Here is a 21,826-nt window from a genome sequence, read left to right as displayed (position 1 = left end):
TTTCTCATGTTCCTTCTTTCATGAAAAACGCGGATATGATGGCGGAACATGTTCCTGCTTTTGTACAGCTTTTTTTTTCTTCGTGACAATAAGCCGCAACACGCGCTCATTTTTTCCCCCGGGGGAGCGTGGGGTTCAAATTGAGACCTTCGCTCCAGCCGTTGGAAAATCGAAACAAGGAAACAGTGGAGGAATCCTATTCAGGCGTTAAATTTGCTGCGCCATTGCGGATCATTGACTGACTTGAAATTCCACGAAAAAGTTTTTTGGTCCCGCGGCATGAATGACAAAGATAGTAAAAAACCCGGGAGCGACCCGAGAGCTAACGAGTCTGATGACGTAATCGGCAAATGGTGTCGTGAAGGCGTCCCGGTTTTCATCAGAGGAGCTTAATTTACTTTCATTGTGCGTACGTCATAATTTCATTTTTTAATACGCCGTAGTACAAATGAATCCTGCTTTTTCAGGTTTCGGAACAAGTGCTTTGGTCGTTGAAAAAACATAAATCATACAAATATACTTATTAGAATGTGATGAAGCTGTTTTTATCTGCCTCCCCCCTCTCCATCGGGGATTTCTTCGTTCGTCTATAGTATTTCGCATGAATTTCAGTGACATGCCGTGGAGTTAAAATGAGAAGGAGACGGTAGCTTCCAAACAAACTATTTTTTAGTGTATATCAAAGGTGGGTCCAGCGGGTTGGCAACAATGTTTCTGCCACATTTAAATCCATTAAAAATATCGATTGTAGGTCAGGCAAGCTACCTCGCCATCATCAAGAATCGATTGTTCTACGTGCATTTAAATTCAACAAAAACAGTGTTGCCAACTTTCGAGAGTTGCCACTCGTTGGTCGCACTGGCTTTTCCCAATTTAAACCGGTGTTAAATAACAATCAGTTCTCGAAAAAGCCTCTCTAAAAATCGATAAATTTACATAGGTTTAAATGGAGTGAAAATAATATTGCCAACTTGGTGAATGCGCTAATCTATAAAATAAAGAATTTGTACGCAATTTTTTTAATGTTTTATCTAAGTCTAAGAGTTCTTGAAGGGCTGATTTTGCAGTATTTTTATAATTTTGTTTCTGACATGGGAAATAGTACAAAAATAGACTTAAAAGTGAGAAAATGCACCCCCTAATAACGTCATCTGTCTGCATTTCCCATTAAAACACGCGTATTTTAGCACACAGGATCATTTAATAATATATCCTCCAGTAATAATTTAATTTAAGAACCAATGGTACCTTCGTGTTCGATGCATTCAGTAGTTTCTACTAAAATAGGAAATTAATCAATTTTCAGACACCTGAAAATTTTCCATTGCCAATAAAATGCTGTCTTCTCTCGGCATAAATAACGGCAAATCCCGGATATAATCACGGTACCCAGTATACTATGTTTATAAGTGTAAATTGACGCAAGTTGAGAGAAATTTGAAAAGAAACACGGGTTTTAATTGAATTATCCGAGACGTGGGTTTTAAGCCGAGCGATCTCTGTGGTCCGGGTCCACCCAAGTTGAAAACAGGATAATTAACTGATTACCGGATTACCGCGTTCTTGAGGTCTGGTCAACGAATGTTCTCTCTCGGGTAATTATTCTGTGATTGTCAGAACACCGCGACCGCGTTGTCGCCGGTCGCTCGCTTCCAGATGAGAGTGCATCCACAGTAGCGGTCCATGAAATATTCGAAAATTAAATGTCACGCGATCTCCCTTCGAATTTCTCGGAATCATTCGCCAGGGATGCCAAAATAAGTTTTGAGAGAGCTGGACTGCATTTTATATTTTCACAATTTGCATTTTGTCATACTTGGTCCATCCATTAAACCACACATCTGCATAGAAAATCTTATGGCACGGATGATTTCTCTTAAAATGAACCAGAAATTATATAGTTCCTTAGTCTGCCACGCAAAGGAAGAACGCCTTAGGGGCCTTCAGACGTTGCCAAATTGTTTTGCTCTAAAACAATATATCAAGCTCAAAAGTCGGGAATGCGAAGAAAGCCGCGGTTTGCCTTCATTTCGAAAGGTATGAAATTTTAGGTACTTGGAAGTTGAAATAGTTGTATGTATAGCATGTTGAGTTTACATTTGCTGTATACTTGCACCATTTGTTTCCCTTGGCACCTGTCGTAGTTTCACTAACTTTTCACATGCGCCGTAATACACTGGTAAAAAAAACCTCTTGGACCAATGCCGCGGTGCATTGACGTAAGAGCGCAGTTTCTTGTCGCCGGACTTAAGAGTCTTGAACTCTTGTTTCAAGCGGATTTTGCATTGATTCAATTCAAAATCCGCTTGAAACAAGAGTCCAGACTCTTAGAGCCGGCGACAAGAAACTGCACTCTTGAACCAAGAGGTTTTTTTTACCAGTGTATATTGGCAAAAAGTCAATTTGGCCTCTGAATTTCAATGTGGCGCCTAAAAATCCGGCTTGATGCGCCACATGGCCCCAAAAACTCAAAGGTGAGTCTCGAACACTGGATGTGTAGCATCGATATTTCTCCAGATGGATTTTACATTGAGAACTGAAATGGAACAATTTTATTGAAATCGCTTTGATATTCGTCATGCCGAGTCCCCCGAATTCATTTGCTGAGTAGGAGCTCCCGCATCTAATTAGAGCGCAAGCCCCCGTCTCAATTTCTTCAATAATTAAAATTCCCGATGTCTCTGCTTCCACTTTATTAAACGACTGCGACCGGATTTGGGCCGAACGGCCCGGCCAGGCCGCGCGCTTTGGCTCGGACTGCCCACGAAGATTTTTTGAATAATTAAAATTGGTCAATTAGGGCCGACCAGTCATCACCGTTGACCACCGCGCATGTCGCATGACCACCAAGCAATCCTTGCTCCTATGTTGCCACACTGGACAAAAAATTGATTGAATAAAAATAGATTTTTCGTTACTTTTTAATTCTTAAAGATTTTCTCAATTTTTCTAAATTCCACGTGAATCCATCAAATGGACTGCATTTTGCAAAAAGGAACCACGAGCATTGCAATGTTGCTAAGACTGTGCAACTTCTTTGGTCTTGGAAAAAAACCTGATTATCCATTGACAGTTTCTATTTTACTCGCTGAAAACTGTGAATCTAAGACAAAAATCACCATGTAAATTTCGTATTTTTTCATGATTTCAGTTATTTAACTGCAAAGAATGAATTTGCACAATCTTAGCATCATTGCAATGCTTCTGGTTCCTTTTTGCAAAATGCAATCCAAATGTTTCTTAAATAAAATTGTGAAGTAATTAACCTCATAGTATTCAAATCTTGTGTGGATCAATGGTCTATTCCAAACGTGTTACATTCACTCAAAACGCCCTTTAATCCATAAAAAAATAATCACCAAAGCGTACGCTCTCATCACTGCAGGCATCATGACATGATAATGAAAAATCCATAAAAAATCGATTGCATCAAACCATGCGTGAGAACTGAAGCACGTGAAAAAAATCCGATGGAAATTATCACTTCAAATAAGTGTCTTTAACGTGGAAATGAATTATTTTGTCCCCTGGAGACATGTGACATGCATCTGACATGGAAAAATTTCAATCAAGCTGAAAGGAAAATTGTTCCCACTCAAAACCCCGAAAATTCCCTGCTTAAATAGGTCCAAATAGAGTCATCCCCCCTTTTGCCAACTTTGCCCCATTTTCCTCTCGACTTAATCACGTACCTCAATTTTTGATGAATCATTTAAAAAAAAATCATTGGATTTTTACCTGCTGACTCAGTTCGCACTAAACTATGAGAAGTCGATGAAATAATAATCTCGGAGTTTGATCGAGTATTCACGTGTTCACTTTACACCAAATGATTTCGTGAGGTTAGGGAGCTGCCACGCCACCGTGAATTTCGAATTATTTGTCACGCATGGCAACGCTGTTTTGTTACGACATCAATCAGTCTTGTTTTGGTCGTTTCAATCGATTCCTAAATGACTTGGTCACTTGTAATTCCACCATTTATTTTCTTGTCCATTTTTTACTTAGTTTTATTAGCCTTCCTCCTTCGTTCCCTCGAAGTCTAATGAGTTAATTACTCGCGGATTTTATTTATCCGCAATGATAGAGCCGTGATTTTGACGTTAGAATGCGCGCAAGTATTTTAACTCTGCTCCGCCACCCACCTCTCCTCAACCACGCTCAACTTATAAGCTGGCAGTGAGGACTGTTCACGTGGGAAGAATTTAGTTTTTTTTTGTTGCTGTGAGTAATTGAATCATCCCGCAAATATCTAAAGAATTTCTGGTAAAATTCTCCAAAAGCCTCCACATTCTTTTTTTTAAATCTGATCACCCCACTTTAATCAAAGTGTGCTTGGACATTCTTAACCCTTTTTTCCGTTTTAAAAAAAAGAATTTCAGTTGGACGAATACTCATATCTGTTTATTTTGAAGTCATCCTCTGCAAAAACCTGCCATGTAAAGAAAAAAAGTTGTATGAGCATTAGGATGCCATCAAATTTTCCATGATGTAATATTCAACTTGCAGGAGAATTAGAGATATTCTTTCTCGAGAATTTCAAATACTTCTGATTAAATCACGAATAGAGTTATCTGAAAAATAGGAAAAGAAGCACTCAACATTTTCCCGGAAAATTTGCGTTTTATAAAAGGAAACTAGGCAATATTTGACGGTATGCATACGGGGTGCTTCTTTGGTACAAACTATTTCCAGAGCACTTTACTAAGCATCGTCGAAATAATCTAACCAAATATAGTTATGGATGTTAAAAACTGACTCGGTTTAAAATTGCCAATAATGCGCAATGAAGAGAGCTTAAATGATTTACTTTCGAGCCCCCCCCCCCCCCTCCTCCCCAGACATCCCCCTCGAATCATGTCTATATCTGTAGATTTTACGTTGCTCCTTTTAGTTTTGTGATTCCTTTCGCGTTTCCGGAAAACCCTCGTCTGTTTTTCTAGGCTTCGAATGAAGCAGCAAAAACGGTGGAATGTTCAGACAGGGAAAACATACAACGGTAGTTTTTTGGTCTATCCGGGATGTGGAACGACGCGATCCAGTTATACGAGGCACCGGAATTTTTTAACTCGCCCATTTTTGAACCGAGCATGATAATTTGATAAGCGATAAAAAAGGTATAACATCTGTATCCGATGAGCTCGTCGGATCAGAATGGTTGATACAATTTTTTTATTTTTTTCTATTTTAGAAAAAGGAATTAGGAGCAAAGAGGAAGAGACTAAGCGACTGACAGAGGCCCCAACTAGTTTACTCAGATATATTTTTCCAGGACTGAAAAAAAAACCTCGCATTAATCGCTGTCAGCGGTGACAGCCATAGTATTTTTTGTAGATTTAACAGAGGAGTGAATAAAGGCGACTTATAATACCTACTTGTCATCTACCTCCCTGTATTGAGATGCAAATAAATTCACACAAAAAAGAAAAAAAGAAAAAATAGCAGGTGCATATGTTCAACTCTTTTGGTAGTTAATTAAAATTGTCACTCTCAGAAGTTGAAAACTTCTTGCAGTTTTTCTTTCTTTCTTCTTTTTTTCTTTGATACTGAACGACTTACTTGCTGTACGTCTGCTTTTCTGCCATAATTCGAATTTTTCTTAGGTTGGGCTTTGTTTTTCAAGTGGCATCATCAACTTCTTAGCTAATCTACGGATATGATGTTATTTGGAACTTGATAAATTCTTAATTAATTTTAATTATTTATAATTGCTGAGAATTAACGATAAACTTCCTCAGGAAAAACGCGGGAAAGAATTCCTTTGAAATGTGCCATAAAAATCCTGACACTATTTGCCAAATATTGTGTAGATGTGGCGTCATCTCATCACACCATACAGACAGTTAACACTTGTATCTCAGACGGTTTTTTTATTTTTGGTGGGAACAAAAGGGGAAAAATTCGAAAGTACCATTTTTTCCTTCTTTTCCTTTATAATGAAGTCTTCGAGTATAACCTCAAAAATAACGATATACTGCCTTTTACAGGGACTGTACTCAATTACATGGGCGGCTAAGCAAACGTGACACGCAATACACACGTGCAATGCAAATTGACGTAAGCCCCTCTCGGCGGCAGATTTCATGCGTCAGGCGAGAGAGCTTTTCTCCAAAAAAAGTGAATGTGTTTCGAGAATCATCACGTCATATTTCGGCTCTTTTCCTTCACCGAAGCGCAATTCCAAGAAATGTCAGTCTGCTAAATTTTTTGATGTTATTAATGGATCCCCGCTTCGTGTGAATGCCAAAATAATTTTACAAATGATTGAATTCTGGGTAAAAGTGTAATAATTACACAAGAAAGAGTACCATGAAAACTTTTCGAAAGCTTGTAACCAAGCTTCATTTCAAATCTGCAAAAAAAAAAAAAAAATAATTTTGGTTAATGTCTTCTGCTTTTTTTAAAGGAAGATTACGCATCATTTCTTGAGAAAACATGCATATATTATTGCAAAATTAAGGAGCAAACATAAGGAGAAAGATATATCTTTCTGTAGTAAAGTTTAGTAAGTTAGTAAGTTCAGTAAGCTATATAATAATTTTAATCTTTCTATAGTATCTCCTCAAAAGAACAAACGAACAAAGAAAGACCTTCAAGTTTAAGTGATTCTAAACTTTCTTCCCTTAACATTTCAAAAATATTTTCGTACATTTTTTTTTAAAAGTGTTTCTAAAACGATTGAATATCCCTTCTGCCATGGAGGGGGGGGGGGGGGAGGGGCACTGCGTGAGTAAAATTGGCTTAGCACGGTTCTCACGGACTATTATTGACTCTGAGAATCACTACCGCTCTCCTTAAGTAACTTGTACACTATGGGAGGTTAACAATAAGATCCCAAGGATACTATACTCTACTTTCACAATGCATCGCTTCACTGACAAAAGAGCTCAACTCCATTTTTAGGAAAGCTCCGGAGAGCGAACATTATACGTCCGATAGGGCTTATCTCAACGGCGTGTCGTATTTTCGATATATCTGCCATTTAAACCCACGAAATGGGATCGATTATAGGGTGCATCCTAGTAATCGATTCTTTACCATAGCCTCAAATGAGAAAAAATCGATACTCGATGACTCACGTGGCGCCATGGGCTCATTTCAGGATGGGTTTACGTCCTTTTGTCACTACAGGCGCGGCAGGCCGAGGCTCGCATGATAGGAATACGTCAATTTAACGTAACCACGTTTATAAGGAGGACGGATCACGACTCGATCATCAAAGGTAAACAAAAGACGAGGGGAGTGGGTTACGGAGGTCCATTTGTCTGCCGCTATCCGGTTCGCATCCACCAATCAGGGCTCCCCGATCGGCGATCTTTACCGATCTGCGGTACTCCTTGACAACGCAATAAATTACGTCCAGGTTGCTCTCCCAGCCCCCGCCCCCCCCCCTCTCCGCTCGCTCGGCCTGCAAGCTCTACAGTGTACTTTCCACTCCAGATTACGTGAGAAAGTTCAACTCCGCCGAACCTGGAAGTCCGGTGATGAAGCTATTAATCCTGCGCCTTCAGCGCGGTTTCTATTATCGGGTGGAATGAATCTGATTGATTTTTGGACGTATATCAATTAAATTAGCCTCGATTTACGTTACTTGATTTTCTCCCTACATTGGAGATTGCACTGAGGGGCGCAAACTTTGATTTGAGAACTAGAAGAAGCGATCCTTCAATTGATTCTGGAAGGAAATCGTCAAATTTTGGCTCTACAAGTGGAAATTTTGCACGTTTTGCCGTAGGCTCATGAAAAACGCCGCAAATGGCTAGTCAAGAGCGCGGAAAACAACTTTTGGCACAGTTCTTGAGGTTATAGGGTCGTCAAACTGTTCTCTTAAAGTAGTTCTCCTTCCTCAAAATTGAATCTATTAGAATGAATACGCACCAATTTGTATTGGTAACCTCGTAAAATGTTCTACAAAAAGCACCCCTTAAAATTTAAAACGAGACGAAATAAGCATCAAAATTTACAGTTTTAGTCAAAAATGTCAAATTTGCATTGGTAACCTCGTAAAATGATCCACAAAAAGCACCTCTGAAAATTTAAAATGAGACGAACTAAACATCAAAATTTACAGTTTTAGTCAAAAATGTGATTACCTAATTGACTTGATCAGCAGACTGTGCGCCCCCCTTCCTCCTCTTAGATCCGCCTACGGTCTCATCAAAATCTGACACCGATCACGATATGGAACATATTTGGAGGTATGAGAACTTGAAGATTGTCTCCCGCACATGGCAACAGGGATATTAAGCAACAAGTAGAGCTTAACAACGGCGTAAACACGGGCTAATCCGCAGGGATTAGGGCCTCCGCCGAGGGACAGTTCCGGCGCGACGGAACGGGGCGGACCCCCGCTGACTCGGCCCCGAAGCCGCAGCTAAATCGCCCTTAAATGCTCGTTAATTCTTGGCAGGGATTCTGCGGCTTGTGGAAATAAATATTCCATCAAGATTACACCGCTCTTCAATCGCTCGGGGACATTGTGTCTTCGCCCTTTGGGCCTTTGGGTGCGACGCGACCGTCCCATCTTCCGCGTGCATGCGCCGTTGACTTCTCGCTCGGTTAAAGCTCTTCACTGGAAAAAAAAACACATTGGATCTAGAGTCCAGACTCTTGAAAACATTGACAAGAAAAATACTCTTGATTCAATCGGATTTAAGCTTAAATCGAAAGGAAATCCGCTCAATTTAAGAGGCTTGGTTCTTGATTTAAGCAAAATTCCGATTGAATCAAGAGTATTTTTTTGTCGATGTTTTCATGAGTCTGAACTCTAGACCCAATGTGTTTTTTTTCCAGTGTTCGATGACATAATGTACAGAAAAGAGAAGAGATTCTTTAAAATGCCGCAAAAATTAAAAATTGAGTTTTTGGATTCGCCAAATTGAAGGGGAGGATTTTAGAAATAATTGAATGTTTTTACAAAAAAACACTGGGAAAAAGTCGCTTGGATCTAGAGTCGAGACTCTTAAAAAAATTGACAAGAAAATATACTCTTGATTGAATCGGACCTCTTGCTTGAATCAAAAGGAAATCCGCCTGAATCAAGAGGCTCGGCTCTTTGATTCATAAGGAAAACTCATTTAATTGCAGCACACGCTGAAGTCAGTTTTTAACTCGATTTGACTCTGAACTCACCATCAGAAAACGCTAAATCGACGGTGAAAGTCGGCAATCACATAACTCGGTTTGCGACGTCGCAGACTTCCTGTCATACTTTATTTTTAAAATGGAAAACTACTCAACGGCAATTCTTTAAAACTGTCATGATTTTTCTTCTCAATGCGAAGAAAATTCTGCAAAAACTTCAAGAAATAATATCAATTATGTTCTCCTTTAAAAAAATGACGTAGAGGCGGAGATTTTCAGACACCGCAAACGAGTTATGTGATTGCCGACTTTCACCGTCGAAATGCTCAACTGTGAGTTCGTCTCGGAAACTTTTGTTGTTTTTGTCACGTTTTACTTGGAATTTCAATGAGGAAAAGTGTAATAAAGGAAAAATGTGCATAGAAAAAGGGACCCATGTGACACTTAATTGCTAACCTTGTCTAAAGGTCCATCATTTTAAGACGCAAAATGCGTTTTCTTCTTCTTTTCTTTTTTTTGCAGTTTCTGCAAAGGCTTAGGACAAAAAACAGTCTCCGCACTGAAAAATTTGTAAATGTCGAATAGTTACTTGATTTTATTGAAGAACGAAAACCGTGGTTGGGTTGAACGCAGGGATGTTATCGATTGTTCAATTAGTTAAATATCAAAGTAAACACAGCGTGATGGTTGCAATCGCTGAGACAATCATGTTCAAATAGTGACTGACGGTCTATGTCGCCTTTCACCTTTATTTGTATTTTCTCTCGTATCTGAAATCAGAAAAAAAATTGTATAAAATACTTTAAACCAACTTAGAAACGCGTTTTACGCAACGCGCGAGATTACATGATTTTCTCTATCGAATTATCCATTACTCGTGATACATATGCAGCGACAAAGGATCATTGGCGTTCGTACCAAGTCCTGCAAATCGAGCTTAAAGTCACAATAACTATCGTACTTGAATTTTTACTTTCTCGCTCCCCTAGGGTAGAGGTAGTATTGTCATCCTGCAAGGAGGAAAAAAAGTTGAAATTTCATCATTTCTAGACGTTTTAAGGTCCCATGGAGTCAAAATAACCATACTTGAAAAAATGTGTGTCCGTCCGTCCGGCGTCCCCCAAATCTGTGTATAGGTACAGCGATATCTCAGAATCTATTTTAAAATGAACTTGGCAGCTATGTCGGCGCGTGGTTACCCGGCTGAGACCGCACAGTCGTCGACCCTCTGACATAAGGGAGTATCTCTACTTTTACATGAGCCCCAGAAAGCATAAAAGAACGAGGAGAACAAGGCTCACGTAGAAATTGAGCTACGCCCTTACGTCCGAGGGGGCGACGAAGTGACAAAGTCAAGAGAGCCCCATTACCCACTCATCTCATTCTATTTGACTCCCTTAACGGCGGATACAATCAGCCAATCAAAGCCCGAGTGTGGGCTTCTTCATTATAAATCTTCATTATGAATGAGGATTCATATCATTTGAATGGTATAATAATGATAGAAGAGTTTTATAACATTTGGCGCTTGATGAGAGAGCGCAAGTTCCTCACTTTACCCTTCTGTGGTATTATTCCCTTTGAATAAATGCCCCTGGCTGAGTGACATGGAGGAAAATTTAAAAAAAAAAAAACTGGATGGTGATAAAAATCCTTATTAAAACAAGTGTTATGAGAGACGATTCTCTCTTTATTTATCTGTACTTTAAAAGCGCCGCTACATGGCTCTTCGTTTCCCAAATGAGTGAACGTGACTACAATTTCAACTTCGCTCATCGATAAGCTCATGCGCAGCAGAAATACAATGGAGACTTTGCACGTGTCAGAAATTTTGTGAATTTCATGTTTAATAAGATACAACTTAAGGAACTTAGTATATGAAAATATACATGGTTTCTGCAACGAGCAATTTATTATCAGAGGAGTTATGACCAAATGGCCTAATCTGCTAAAATACATGAATGAGTTTTTTTTATATTTTTTTTTTGCCATTTCTCAAATCAGCAAAGAAGTAATGAAAAGAATGTAAGCGCAGCTCATGAAGCTGTCTATGATGCAGTAATAATATTTTCTCGTGCAAATTCTCTATTTGTGTGATTATCCAAACTTTCGCCAAAGCGTCTAGATTTTCCTCTTCTATGCATTTGCAGAAAATTAAGGAATATTTTCCCCTGGAAGACTGTCATATCTCAGAGAGTGACTCACAACAGCGGCTTGGCGTGCTTTGCGGTATATCGATTGATTTACCATTTAAACCTGTGGAAAAGGATCGAAAAAAACAGGGTGTTCACAATGAACACCTTAATAATCGATTCTTTACCACAGCTTCAAATAGCAAAATATCGAAAATCGATCATCACGCCACGCCACTTATCCACACATAACCTCCAAAAGCCTCTTGTACGGCCACCGCCGACCACCTCGGCCGCGGCAGCCATCGCCGCAACCGGACCAATTTTCATACCTCGATTATAATATCCCTCGCGCGGAGGGCGGGATCACAACAACTCCTCCCCCCTCACTCGCACACACTAACCCGCCCCTCTCTCTCTCTCTGTTGCAGGTCCCCGCTCCCGGCGGATCAAGAAGAAGGAGAAGAAACCCGAGGAGAAGCGGCCGCGGACGGCGTTCAGCGGGGAGCAGAGCAGAAGAGCAGCAGAGCAGCAGAGCAGAAGCAGCAGCAGAGCAGAGCAGCAAGAAGCAGAGCAGAAGCAGAGCAGAGAGCAGCAGCAAGCAGAGCAGAAGCAGAGCAAGCAGCAGCAGCAGAAGAGCAGAGCAGCAAGCAGCAGAGAGCAGAGCAGAAGCAGCAAGCAGAGCAGCAAGAGCAGAGCAGCAAGCAGAAGCAGAGCAGCAGAAGCAAGAGCAAGCAGAGCAGCAGCAGAGCAGCAGAGCAAGCAGCAAGAAGCAGAAGCAGCAGCAGCAGAAGCAGCAGAAGCAGAGCAGAGAGCAGCAGCAGAAGCAGCAGAGCAGAAGCAGAGCAGCAGCAGAGCAGAGCAGCAGCAGAGCAAGCAGAGCAGCAAGAGCAGAGCAGAGCAGAAGCAGCAGAAGCAAGCAGCAAGCAGCAGAGCAGCAGAGCAAGCAGAGCAGCAAGAGCAGCAGAAGCAGAGCAGCAGAGCAGCAGAGCAAAGCAGCAGAGCAGCAGAGCAGAGCAGCAGAAGCAGCAGAGCAGAGCAAGAGAGCAGCAAGCAGAGCAGAAGCAGCAGAGCAGAAGCAGCAGCAGAGCAGCAAGCAGAAGCAGAGCAGAGAGCAGCAGAGCAGCAAGCAGCAGAGAGAGCAGAGCAGAGAGCAGCAGAGCAAGCAGAGCAAGAGAGCAGCAGCAAGAAGCAGAGAGAGCAGCAGCAAGCAGCAAGAGCAGAGCAGCAAGCAGAGCAAGAGCAGAAGAGCAGCAGAGCAAGCAGCAGCAGAAGCAAGCAGCAGAGCAGAGCAAGAGCAGCAGCAGCAGAGAGCAGAGAGCAGAAGCAGCAGCAGAAGCAGCAGAGCAAGAGCAGCAGAAGCAAGCAGAGCAGAGCAGCAGAGCAGAGAGCAGCAAGCAGAGCAGAGCAGCAAGAGCAGCAGAGAGCAGAGCAGCAAGCAGAGCAGAAGCAGAGCAGCAAGCAAGAGAGAAGAGCAGCAGAGCAGCAAGCAGAAGCAGCAGAGCAGAGCAAGCAGCAGAGCAGAAGCAGAGCAGCAAGAAGCAGAGCAGAGCAGAGCAGCAGAAGCAGCAGCAGAAGCAGAGCAGAAGAGCAGCAGAGAGCAGAGCAAGCAGCAGCAGAGCAAGCAAGCAGCAGAGAGCAAGCAGAGAAGCAGAGAGCAGCAGCAAGCAGCAGAGCAGAGCAAGCAGAGCAGAGAGCAGAGCAGAGCAGAGCAAGCAGCAGAGCAGAGAGCAGCAGCAAGAGCAGAGAGCAGAGCAGCAAGCAGAGCAGAAGCAGAGCAAGCAAGAGCAGCAGAGCAGAAGCAAGCAGAGCAGCAGCAAGAGCAGCAGCAAGCAGAAGCAAGCAGCAGAGCAGAGAGCAGCAAGAGCAGCAGCAAGCAAGAGCAGCAGAGCAGAGCAGAGAAGCAGCAGAGCAAGCAGAGCAGCAGAGCAGAGCAGCAGAGAGCAGAGCAAGCAGAGCAGAGCAAGCAAGAGCAGCAGAAGCAGAGCAAGCAGCAAGCAGCAGAGCAGCAGAGAGAGCAGCAGCAAGCAGAGCAGCAAGAGCAGAGCAGCAAGCAGAGAGAGCAGAGCAAGCAGCAGAAGAGCAGAGCAGCAGAAGCAGCAGAGAGCAGCAGAGAGCAGAAGCAGAGCAGAGCAGAAGCAGAGCAGAGCAGAAGCAGCAGAGCAGCAGCAGAGCAAGCAGAGAGCAGAAGCAGCAGCAGAGCAGAGCAGCAGAAGCAGAGCAGAGCAGCAGAGCAAGAGCAGAGCAGCAGCAAGCAGAAGAGCAGAGCAGCAAAGCAGAGCAGCAGAGCAGCAGAGAGCAGAGCAGCAGCAGAGAGCAGAGCAGCAGAGCAGAAGCAGAGAGAGCAAGCAGAGCAGCAAGCAGCAGAGCAGAGAGCAAGAGCAGCAGAGCAGAGCAGAGCAGCAAGAGCAGAAGCAGCTCTCGCGGCTCAAGAGCGAATTCCAGGAGAACCGGTACCTGACCGAGCGGCGCCGCCAAGAGCTGGCCAACGAGCTGGGGCTCAACGAGGCCCAGATCAAAATTTGGTTCCAGAACAAGCGGGCCAAGATCAAGAAGGCCTCCGGGACCAAGAACCCCCTGGCGCTCCAGCTCATGGCGCAGGGGTTGTACAACCATAGCACGGTGGCCATGTCCGACGATGAGATGGAGGAGATGCTGCATCAGCATCAGCAGCAGCAGCAGGCCCAGCAGCAGGCGGCGCAGGCAGCAGCGCAGCAGAAGTCCGCGTAGATTCGCTTGGTGACTTAGGGGGTTTTGCCCCTTGATTTTTGTTTTTCGTGGCGGGGGGAGGTAAACTGCTGTGCTAGGGAAGAACATCGTAAGACAATCGGACTACATTTTGCAATTTGGAATTATAGATTCCGGCCCAATTTAAAAACAACGCTTGTGCCATTAGTTTCCCTATGTACATAAGTGTTTTTTCAGATGAGCCAGAATTTATAGGTCCAAATTGCAAAATGCAGTCCAATTCAAGAGTTGCCAAATTTCTCTAGATAAAAATTTATTTAAAAAAAAATTACTCACGACCATTCTGACCTTTGTTTTCCATTTATCGCAATAAATTGGGGGGGGGGGGGGGAATGTGATATTTGGAAAACGAATTCCTGAATGCTCGTGAGTAATTTTTTGGGTGTATATTTTACTGGCGACTTCGACGTTAAAACGTTTATTTCTGTCGAAATTTATGCGTATTTTACCTTTGAAGTTTCAGGTATTTTAGATTAAATTGCGCACAAAATAGATTGGGAAAATGTATGGAGAAACATTTATGACTTCCTCAATAAATTCGTATTTTATCAGAGGAACTTTGGCAACGCCTGAAGATCCATACGGCGTTTTTCCTTAGTACGGTAGTGGCAAGGAGGGCCGACGTAATGACGTATGAGCCGTCAAATGCCTGGGCATGTATTCACATTTTGAAAAATATCCAGAACTTCAAATCTTAGTCAAAAAGTCTCGATTTTGTGTGTTCCGCATAAACCAACATCTTTTTCTTTGTGTTAAATATTAGGCCTTTGTTCCTTGATTTAAGAAACGTATCGATGATGATAATTTCTGTATAAAATAATACGTGTTCCGATCTTCGACACTTCAAATTTTCTTCCACTTGTTATTTTTTCAAAGGAAAATGAGTGATTTTAAATGCTTTTTGTTTTATCTAATTTTTTGTCCAGCACAGATATTTTGTGAGAACTGAAGCGATACTTTATTTATTATCATTACTTAGTTAAATTCATTCACTTATGATAGTAAGTGAAACGTTAAAGGAGAATTTTGAAGTGTACAATCGTGATGCGTATTTTTCAACTTTCATCCTTGACATATTAAATAGCCATATCAAGACGCCTTTCGGAAATCAAACAAAACGAGACTTTCAGGCGTATGAGTATGCAAGAAGATAATCAAATATTACAAGGCACGTAATGTAAAAATTGTAGTTTGGAATTTTGCCTTTGTAAGATCACGATTCTGAAAATCAACGTTGTTAACTATGCGAGTATGAAAAACGATGTTAGGAACTAAAGTATGCTTTTTAATCCTTACTCCCCCACGATACTGTGCCAAAAATTCTGAATGTATAAAAACAAAATCATCGTATCCATTTTGTTGAGGAATTTCTTATGATCTCGAGGACCTTCTGCTGTTTTCTGCCGAATATAAATCAATGAGCATTTGAACTAATTGAATTATTAATAATATATGTTCTATAAAAATTGAACCAAAGTTTTCTGTTGTTTGTTCAACTATAAGAGTTGCTCTTACTTAAGCTTGGAGTGGCACTCTCTGAACCTCTCACTGTACTATTTTTATATTTCTTTCCGATCTCTTCCGCAAACTATCGTTTTTTTTATTATCTCTTGATATGTTATGTTATTACTCCTTTGGCTCAGAGGACACAATCATTGTGAGAATTACGAGATGCGTGTTGTTAATCTGGGTAGGAAGAATCTTCTAGTCTTTCACTTTCACTTATTTATTTTATGATCATGTTTTGTTTTTTTCATCATACTCATTATACAACCCAGAACTCCACGTAGTCTCAAAATGCCCTATTCTAATCGCAATTTGGGAAAAAATTGTACGCCATCAGATGATGTATCGTATTATTGCTTTCATCATTATCATTTCCTTCAGAAGCAAGAGGAGAGAAATAACTGTTCTCCAACGACTCTTGTTATTAATATATTGGATATTTTTTAATGTAAACTTGAAAATACGACTGGTATGTAAATAAACATGTGAATTGTAAATCGTTTTGTCCTAATTTAATTGTTGAATTTTGTGATTTTTTTTAAATATGTACATAGGTGTAGCAATATTTTCAATAGCTGATGTCAAATTTTAGTTGTATGAGAGCGTGATCATCCTAAGCCGTCCATTTTCGTCGGATGTTTACAGAGTGATCCAAAAGTATCGCAGTACCCCTATAATCCCTAGGACTCTAGCTTCTTTCCAGAGTAGTCCTCTTAAAATTTTGGGGGTTCAAATAGTCGTTTCTCTTGACCTCGAATTAGTTCCGAAATTTCAATCCTTCTATCTCAATTTGTTCAGAAGTTACAGAGATGATTTCTGTTACTATTGGCGTCGGACTTTTGGATCACCCTGTGTATGATGTAACTCGATGATTACTTTTGTACTCAAGTTCTAAAGGAATACGAACAAAATCAATGTGAATCATTTTAGAACTACAATTATAATACATTGTACTGGAAAACAATGTTGACACTTTGACTGATTAAACATCACTTCCAGCATTTGCATTGCAATGTTCAAGCCTAAGACCCACTATTTTTTCACTTTTTCGTGTGTTTAATTCAGTGTAACGTAAACCGGCCAAATAGTATTATGCCAATCGCAAGAAGTTACTATGTTAAGACACTAAATTCGCAAATTCAGTACATTTCGTGCTGCCTTACATTATTCGACAGACCGAAAAGTGTTTACATTTTTTTTTTATTCTCGTGTAAAAATCTGTATTCAAGGAACGGTTAATATTCTCCTTGGGCGGTCATGCTCAGAATTGTAGATCAAAACTTGTAAATAATATTGTTTATTTGTAAATATCTGCCGATAAAAGTTATTACCTGAATATTCTAATATCTGTTGAAATGTGTTCCGAGTGCAATGTAGAGTTTTAAATTGATAGTCGTAGTTGAATGAGGTCTCAGGCTTTCCTTTTTTAAAGTTGTTCTCCTATCAGTAACTATAGATTACTATATAATTATACATAAATATTGAACGAAAAATATCAAAATTATTTTAACGTTGAAAAATGAAACGAAGAATAAAACTTATTTCAACCTGACTCTCCTTTGTTTTTGTTTTCTATCAATTTTTAACAACAAATCATTACTATATAAGATCTCTGGCTTCCTACATTTTCATTTCTGATAACAGTTCGTTCTACCGCTTTACTAGGCCAAAATCCATATTTTCGTGGCTATCGATAGTGGATATTCCATAAATACACGGAAAAAATGGATTACTGATCTAAAAATTCACTTGTTCAAAAATATGTCCGACATATTGTTTCAAATGTACAATTAACAATATAGTGGAAAGATAATTTAATCACGGGGGTGGTTAAATTAGCATTTTTTTATTGTAAAATCCACATTGAAACATTTCGGATACTTTTTTAACTACAAAATTGTCAAATCAGGAATATCGTGTGAGCCCGTCCTATTCAGATTTTTGAAATATGGCCCAAGTACGTTTATGATGAGGCTATAAAAAAATAATCACTCAGGCTACTACTGCAAAAGGGCCGCATAGCGACCAGGGAGTGTACCCCTTAGTTCATTTCTAATTAGTGAAACTAACTTTTTATTCTTAGGACTTAGGTAAGATAAGATTAAGAATGACTACAAAAAAGCCGATTTCAATGTTGAGATGAAGCTTTTAAGATGGCTCTTTTTCAGGGTCGTGGCGTGCTTTGCGATGTATCGATTGATCTGCCATTTAAACCTATAGAAAAAGATCGATCAAAAGGGTATTCGTAACAAACGCCTTATTAATTGATTCTTTACCATAGCTTTAAATAGGGAAATGTCGATAACCGATCATTAACGCATCGCCACTGTCCTTTTTTCTTACCCATTCGTTAAAGTCTCCAGAAATTATGAAAAAAAAACACCGGACAAGTCTTGTATATACAGGGTGATCCAAAAGTCCCTTCCACCCCCCCCCCTAACTTTTTACCTAATTGAGGTAAAGATTTGAAACTTGGGGGAATGTTCCTAGGTCAAAGGGAGCTACTTTTTGGCCCCCCTAAAATTTTCAGGGGCCCCCCTTGGGGGGCAACGGCCCCCAACTTTTAATTTTCAAATGGGAAGACCCCCTTTGTGATAGCTCGTTCGAAAGAGCATAAAAAAAGAAAACTTTTCGCGCAAACCCGAAGTCAATATCTCAAACCCTTTCAAAATGGCGGCCGGTTAAAGTTCAAAATGGCCGAAAATTCACACTGGTTATTTGTCGATGGATTTGCGCGAAAATCGGTATGTAGGGGTATTTTGACACGAGAAAAACGAATTTGACGTTAGATTTTCAAAAAAAACCGAAATTTCCAAAATGGCCGCCGGTTAAAGTTTAAAATGGCCGAAAATTGGCACCTCGGTTTTTTGCTGATGGATTTGCCTAAAACTTGGAATTTGAGAGTATTTTGGCATAAGATAAACTTTGAACTAAGATTTCTAAAAAACTCAATTTTTGGTCATTTTGAACTTAAACCGGCGGCCATTTTGGAAATTTAGGTTTTTTTGAAAATCTAACGTCAAATTCGTTTTTCTCGTGTCAAAATACACCTACATACCGATTTTCGCGCAAATCCATCGACAAATAACCGGTGTGAATTTTCGGCCATTTTGAACTTTAACCGGCCGCCATTTTGAAACGGTTTGAGATATTGACTTCGGGTTTGCGCGAAAAGTTTTCTTTTTTTATGCTCTTTCGAACGAGCTATCACAAAGGGGGTCTTCCCATTTGAAAATTAAAAGTTGGGGGCCGTTGCCCCCCAAGGGGGGCCCCTGAAAATTTTAGGGGGGCCAAAAAGTAGCTCCCTTTGACCTAGGAACATCCCCCAAGTTTCAAATCTTTACCTCAATTAGGTAAAAAGTTAGGGGGGGTGGAAGGGACTTTTGGATCACCCTGTATAGAGATTGCGTTCAGGTGATTCTTTCATCGTATTTTCTCAAAAGAAAATAAAGCATCTTGTTAGCTTTCAATGCTCCAAAAATCACTGTTTTTATTCCTTGCACAAGAGAGGATCATTAGACCAGAATTGCTAAGAATTATGTATTTACCATATTTCTCTCATTACAATAATTGATCTCAATGATGCAAGCCATTTAAATACACATACAAATGCTGATTAAACACTTGAAGAAAGTAAAATGGCTTGAATTTGACGTTAAGAAGATTTCCTCACAAATGAAGGACAAAACCGCTCAAATGAAACAGGTTTCTGCATAAAAGTATCTTTTATTCTTCAATCAAGAAACGTTTCCTCTTGACGGCACAAATTACAATATACCTGCCTTAATGACAGAATGGTAGAATACTACCGACCTATAAAGCAAGACGCCGTATGAACCTCCGTACATTGCAAAATATCCTTTAAAAAATTAAACACAAATTTTGAGGATAATTTATTAATTTGTTCGGTCCAATTGTTCAGCAAAAGTTTTCAGAAGAAATATTGATAATTTTTCTCAAAAATTAATATTTTAAAAGGAAAAAGGCAACAAGCAAATTTTCTTACGACATTTTTCCTTATACCATGACAGAGTTATGCTGCGGGTCTACCTCATTCTGCATGGAATAAGAACGAGAAAAAAACTAAAAATTAGAATCAGAGTTACAAAATGAGCTCTAATTAGTTTCAGTGCATACTTTGCTGAACACTCCCCTCCTACAGTCTTGGACTCAAACTAACTAGAGTTCATTTTGAAATTAAAATTCTAATTCTTGGTTTTTTATGACTTTGATTTCCCTGCAGATAGTGCGGACCTAGCATCCTGTTACTCCCAGAATTCGAACGACATTTTAAGTATTTTTCTCATACCTGCTGAATTCAAGTCACTTCAAGTGAAAAAGTATGATGTGATATTAAATAGAATCTGTGTTAGTTTTAAACAATAATAAATGGATCTCTGATCAAATTGTTAAAAAGCTTGAATATCCTCTTGATCTTATATAGTTTATATGAATTAGTCTTATTTCTGCCAAACGGAACTAAGCGCTACAGGGGGAGGAAGGTAGAGGGGGGCTTTGATTGGCGGCGGAACCGGGCGTCGGACTCATCCGTCCTATACTCGCAATGCTTTTCCATGGCGCTTAGTTCCGTTTTACAGAGCGCGCTATCCGGCATTCTGAATTCCTCGAAAGGAACTCAAATTGGTGCTTAGTTTCGTTTGACAGAAATACGTCCAATTAGGGCAAGCCCTAAGGAGGAATTCCTCATGTCTAAGGAAAAATTACAGACCTTTCGGAAATAATCAGGTTGATGAGCTATTACTAGTATTGTAAGTTTGATGACAAGGTAAAACCATTGGTCATTATTGAAGAGGAGATTGAGCAAAAAAATTCTGCTAAATTTGCATTATTAATTTTTTTTTTTAAAAAAAACGAACGAGCAAACAAATAAAAAATATGAAAATGGACAAGCTGTCGAAGAAAATGAAAGACACATGATTCTGCATCTTCCTATGCCAAAGCTCATGAAAAAGGAAGGAGCGGAAATCGTAAGTTCTTCCATAGCACGGCAGAGTTCTTATCCTATCTTGTGGTCTATTGAGTGAGGCATCAAGACCCCGAAGAGATTTAATTAATTTTACCACTCGTGTCTCTGGTGTGTCTCCCTGGGGACTCACCTGGGACCCCGGCGAAGTCGACGCCGTGACGACAAGGACAATGCGAGGATGACCTTTTTGTTGAGGTGTGTTTGGCTGCGCTCGCCGCTGGGGGTTGCTCCAGGTGACAATGGGCCGCGATCTAGGTGAGTCCGGCTCAAAGCCACTCGGATCCCCGCCGGCGCGCGTCACGCACCGTGCAAAATCCAAGAGTTGAAAACGTAAATATTTTGAGTCGGAACGGACAGAATGTGGGAACTCCCCCGGTGGAGGGCTCTTTTCCAGGTGAAAACGAGAAATCCGGGGATCCTGATGCAAAATCAACTGAGCTAATCGGAGTATACCAAGGTTCTTATCCTATCTTGTGGTCTATTGAGTGAGGCATCAAGACCCCGAGAGATTTTAATTAATTTTACCACTCGTGTCTCTGGCGCGTCTCCCTGGGGACTCACCTGGGACCCGGCGAAGTCGACGCCGTGACGACAAGGACAATGCGAGGATGACCTTTTTGTTGAGGTGTGTTTGGCTGCGCTCGCCGCTGGGGGTTGCTCCAGGTGACAATGGGCCACGATCTAGGTGAGTCCGGCTCAAAGCCACTCGGATCCCCACCGGCGCGCGTCACGCACCGTGCAAAATCCAAGAGTTGAAAACGTAAATATTTTGAGTCGGAACGGACAGAATGTGGGAACTCCCCCGGTGGAGGGCTTTTTTCCAGGTGAAAACGAGAAATTCGGAGATCCTGATGTAAATCAACTGAGTTAATCAGAGTGCATCAAGTCGCATTTTTTTTTCTTTTGGGGGGGGGGGGGGGCATGAGTTATAAGTAGTTTCGAATTCAACAAGTCCAAATCCAATTTTTCCGGTCGGAAATATAAAATGGAGAGTAAAATATCTTCAACATGATAACTGAAGCGCTGGGTGCCGAAAGGGTATTTCCTGGTTGCGGTGTCTCAAGAATTCCGTGGCCCTTTGAGATATTGCATCCATTATAATTTAAGCAAATGCATGGAGTTGGTTGAAACTTTACGGACACTTTCTTTACCATTTTGCACTGTTAGGAACCAAAAATTTCAGAAAATACACACAATAGTTTCCTCTCTGAAATTTAAATTAATAATTCTAAATTATAATTGTGAAACAGCACAACCAAGAAATGCCCTTTCCGCACCCAACACCTCAATTTTCGTTAACTTTGTCTTTGACATTGAGTATTGTGCGGAAACAAAATTCCATGCCTCCTCTCTCAGTTAAAAACTCTGT

At 40.7% G+C, this 21,826-nt stretch overlaps 1 protein-coding gene across 1 annotated transcript in view; it reads left to right on the top strand.

Moving 5' to 3' along the window:
• LOC109037441 (uncharacterized) overlaps positions 1-14,276 on the top strand; it is a 38,442-nt gene extending 24,166 nt beyond the window's left edge. The window contains exons 2-3 of the mRNA XM_019052116.2: positions 11,648-11,727; positions 13,635-14,276. Of these exons, the coding sequence (XP_018907661.2) occupies positions 11,648-11,727; positions 13,635-13,946 (392 nt within the window). The 3' untranslated portion in view covers positions 13,947-14,276. The remainder of the gene's footprint in view (positions 1-11,647; positions 11,728-13,634) is intronic.
• The last annotated feature ends 7,550 nt before the right edge of the window (positions 14,277-21,826 follow it).

The sequence above is a fragment of the Bemisia tabaci genome, chromosome 10 (assembly GCF_918797505.1).
Source record: "Bemisia tabaci chromosome 10, PGI_BMITA_v3".
Taxonomy (NCBI): domain Eukaryota; kingdom Metazoa; phylum Arthropoda; class Insecta; order Hemiptera; family Aleyrodidae; genus Bemisia; species Bemisia tabaci.
Note: the sequence above shows the minus strand (reverse complement) of the source record. Positions and strands in the feature narration are given on the sequence as shown.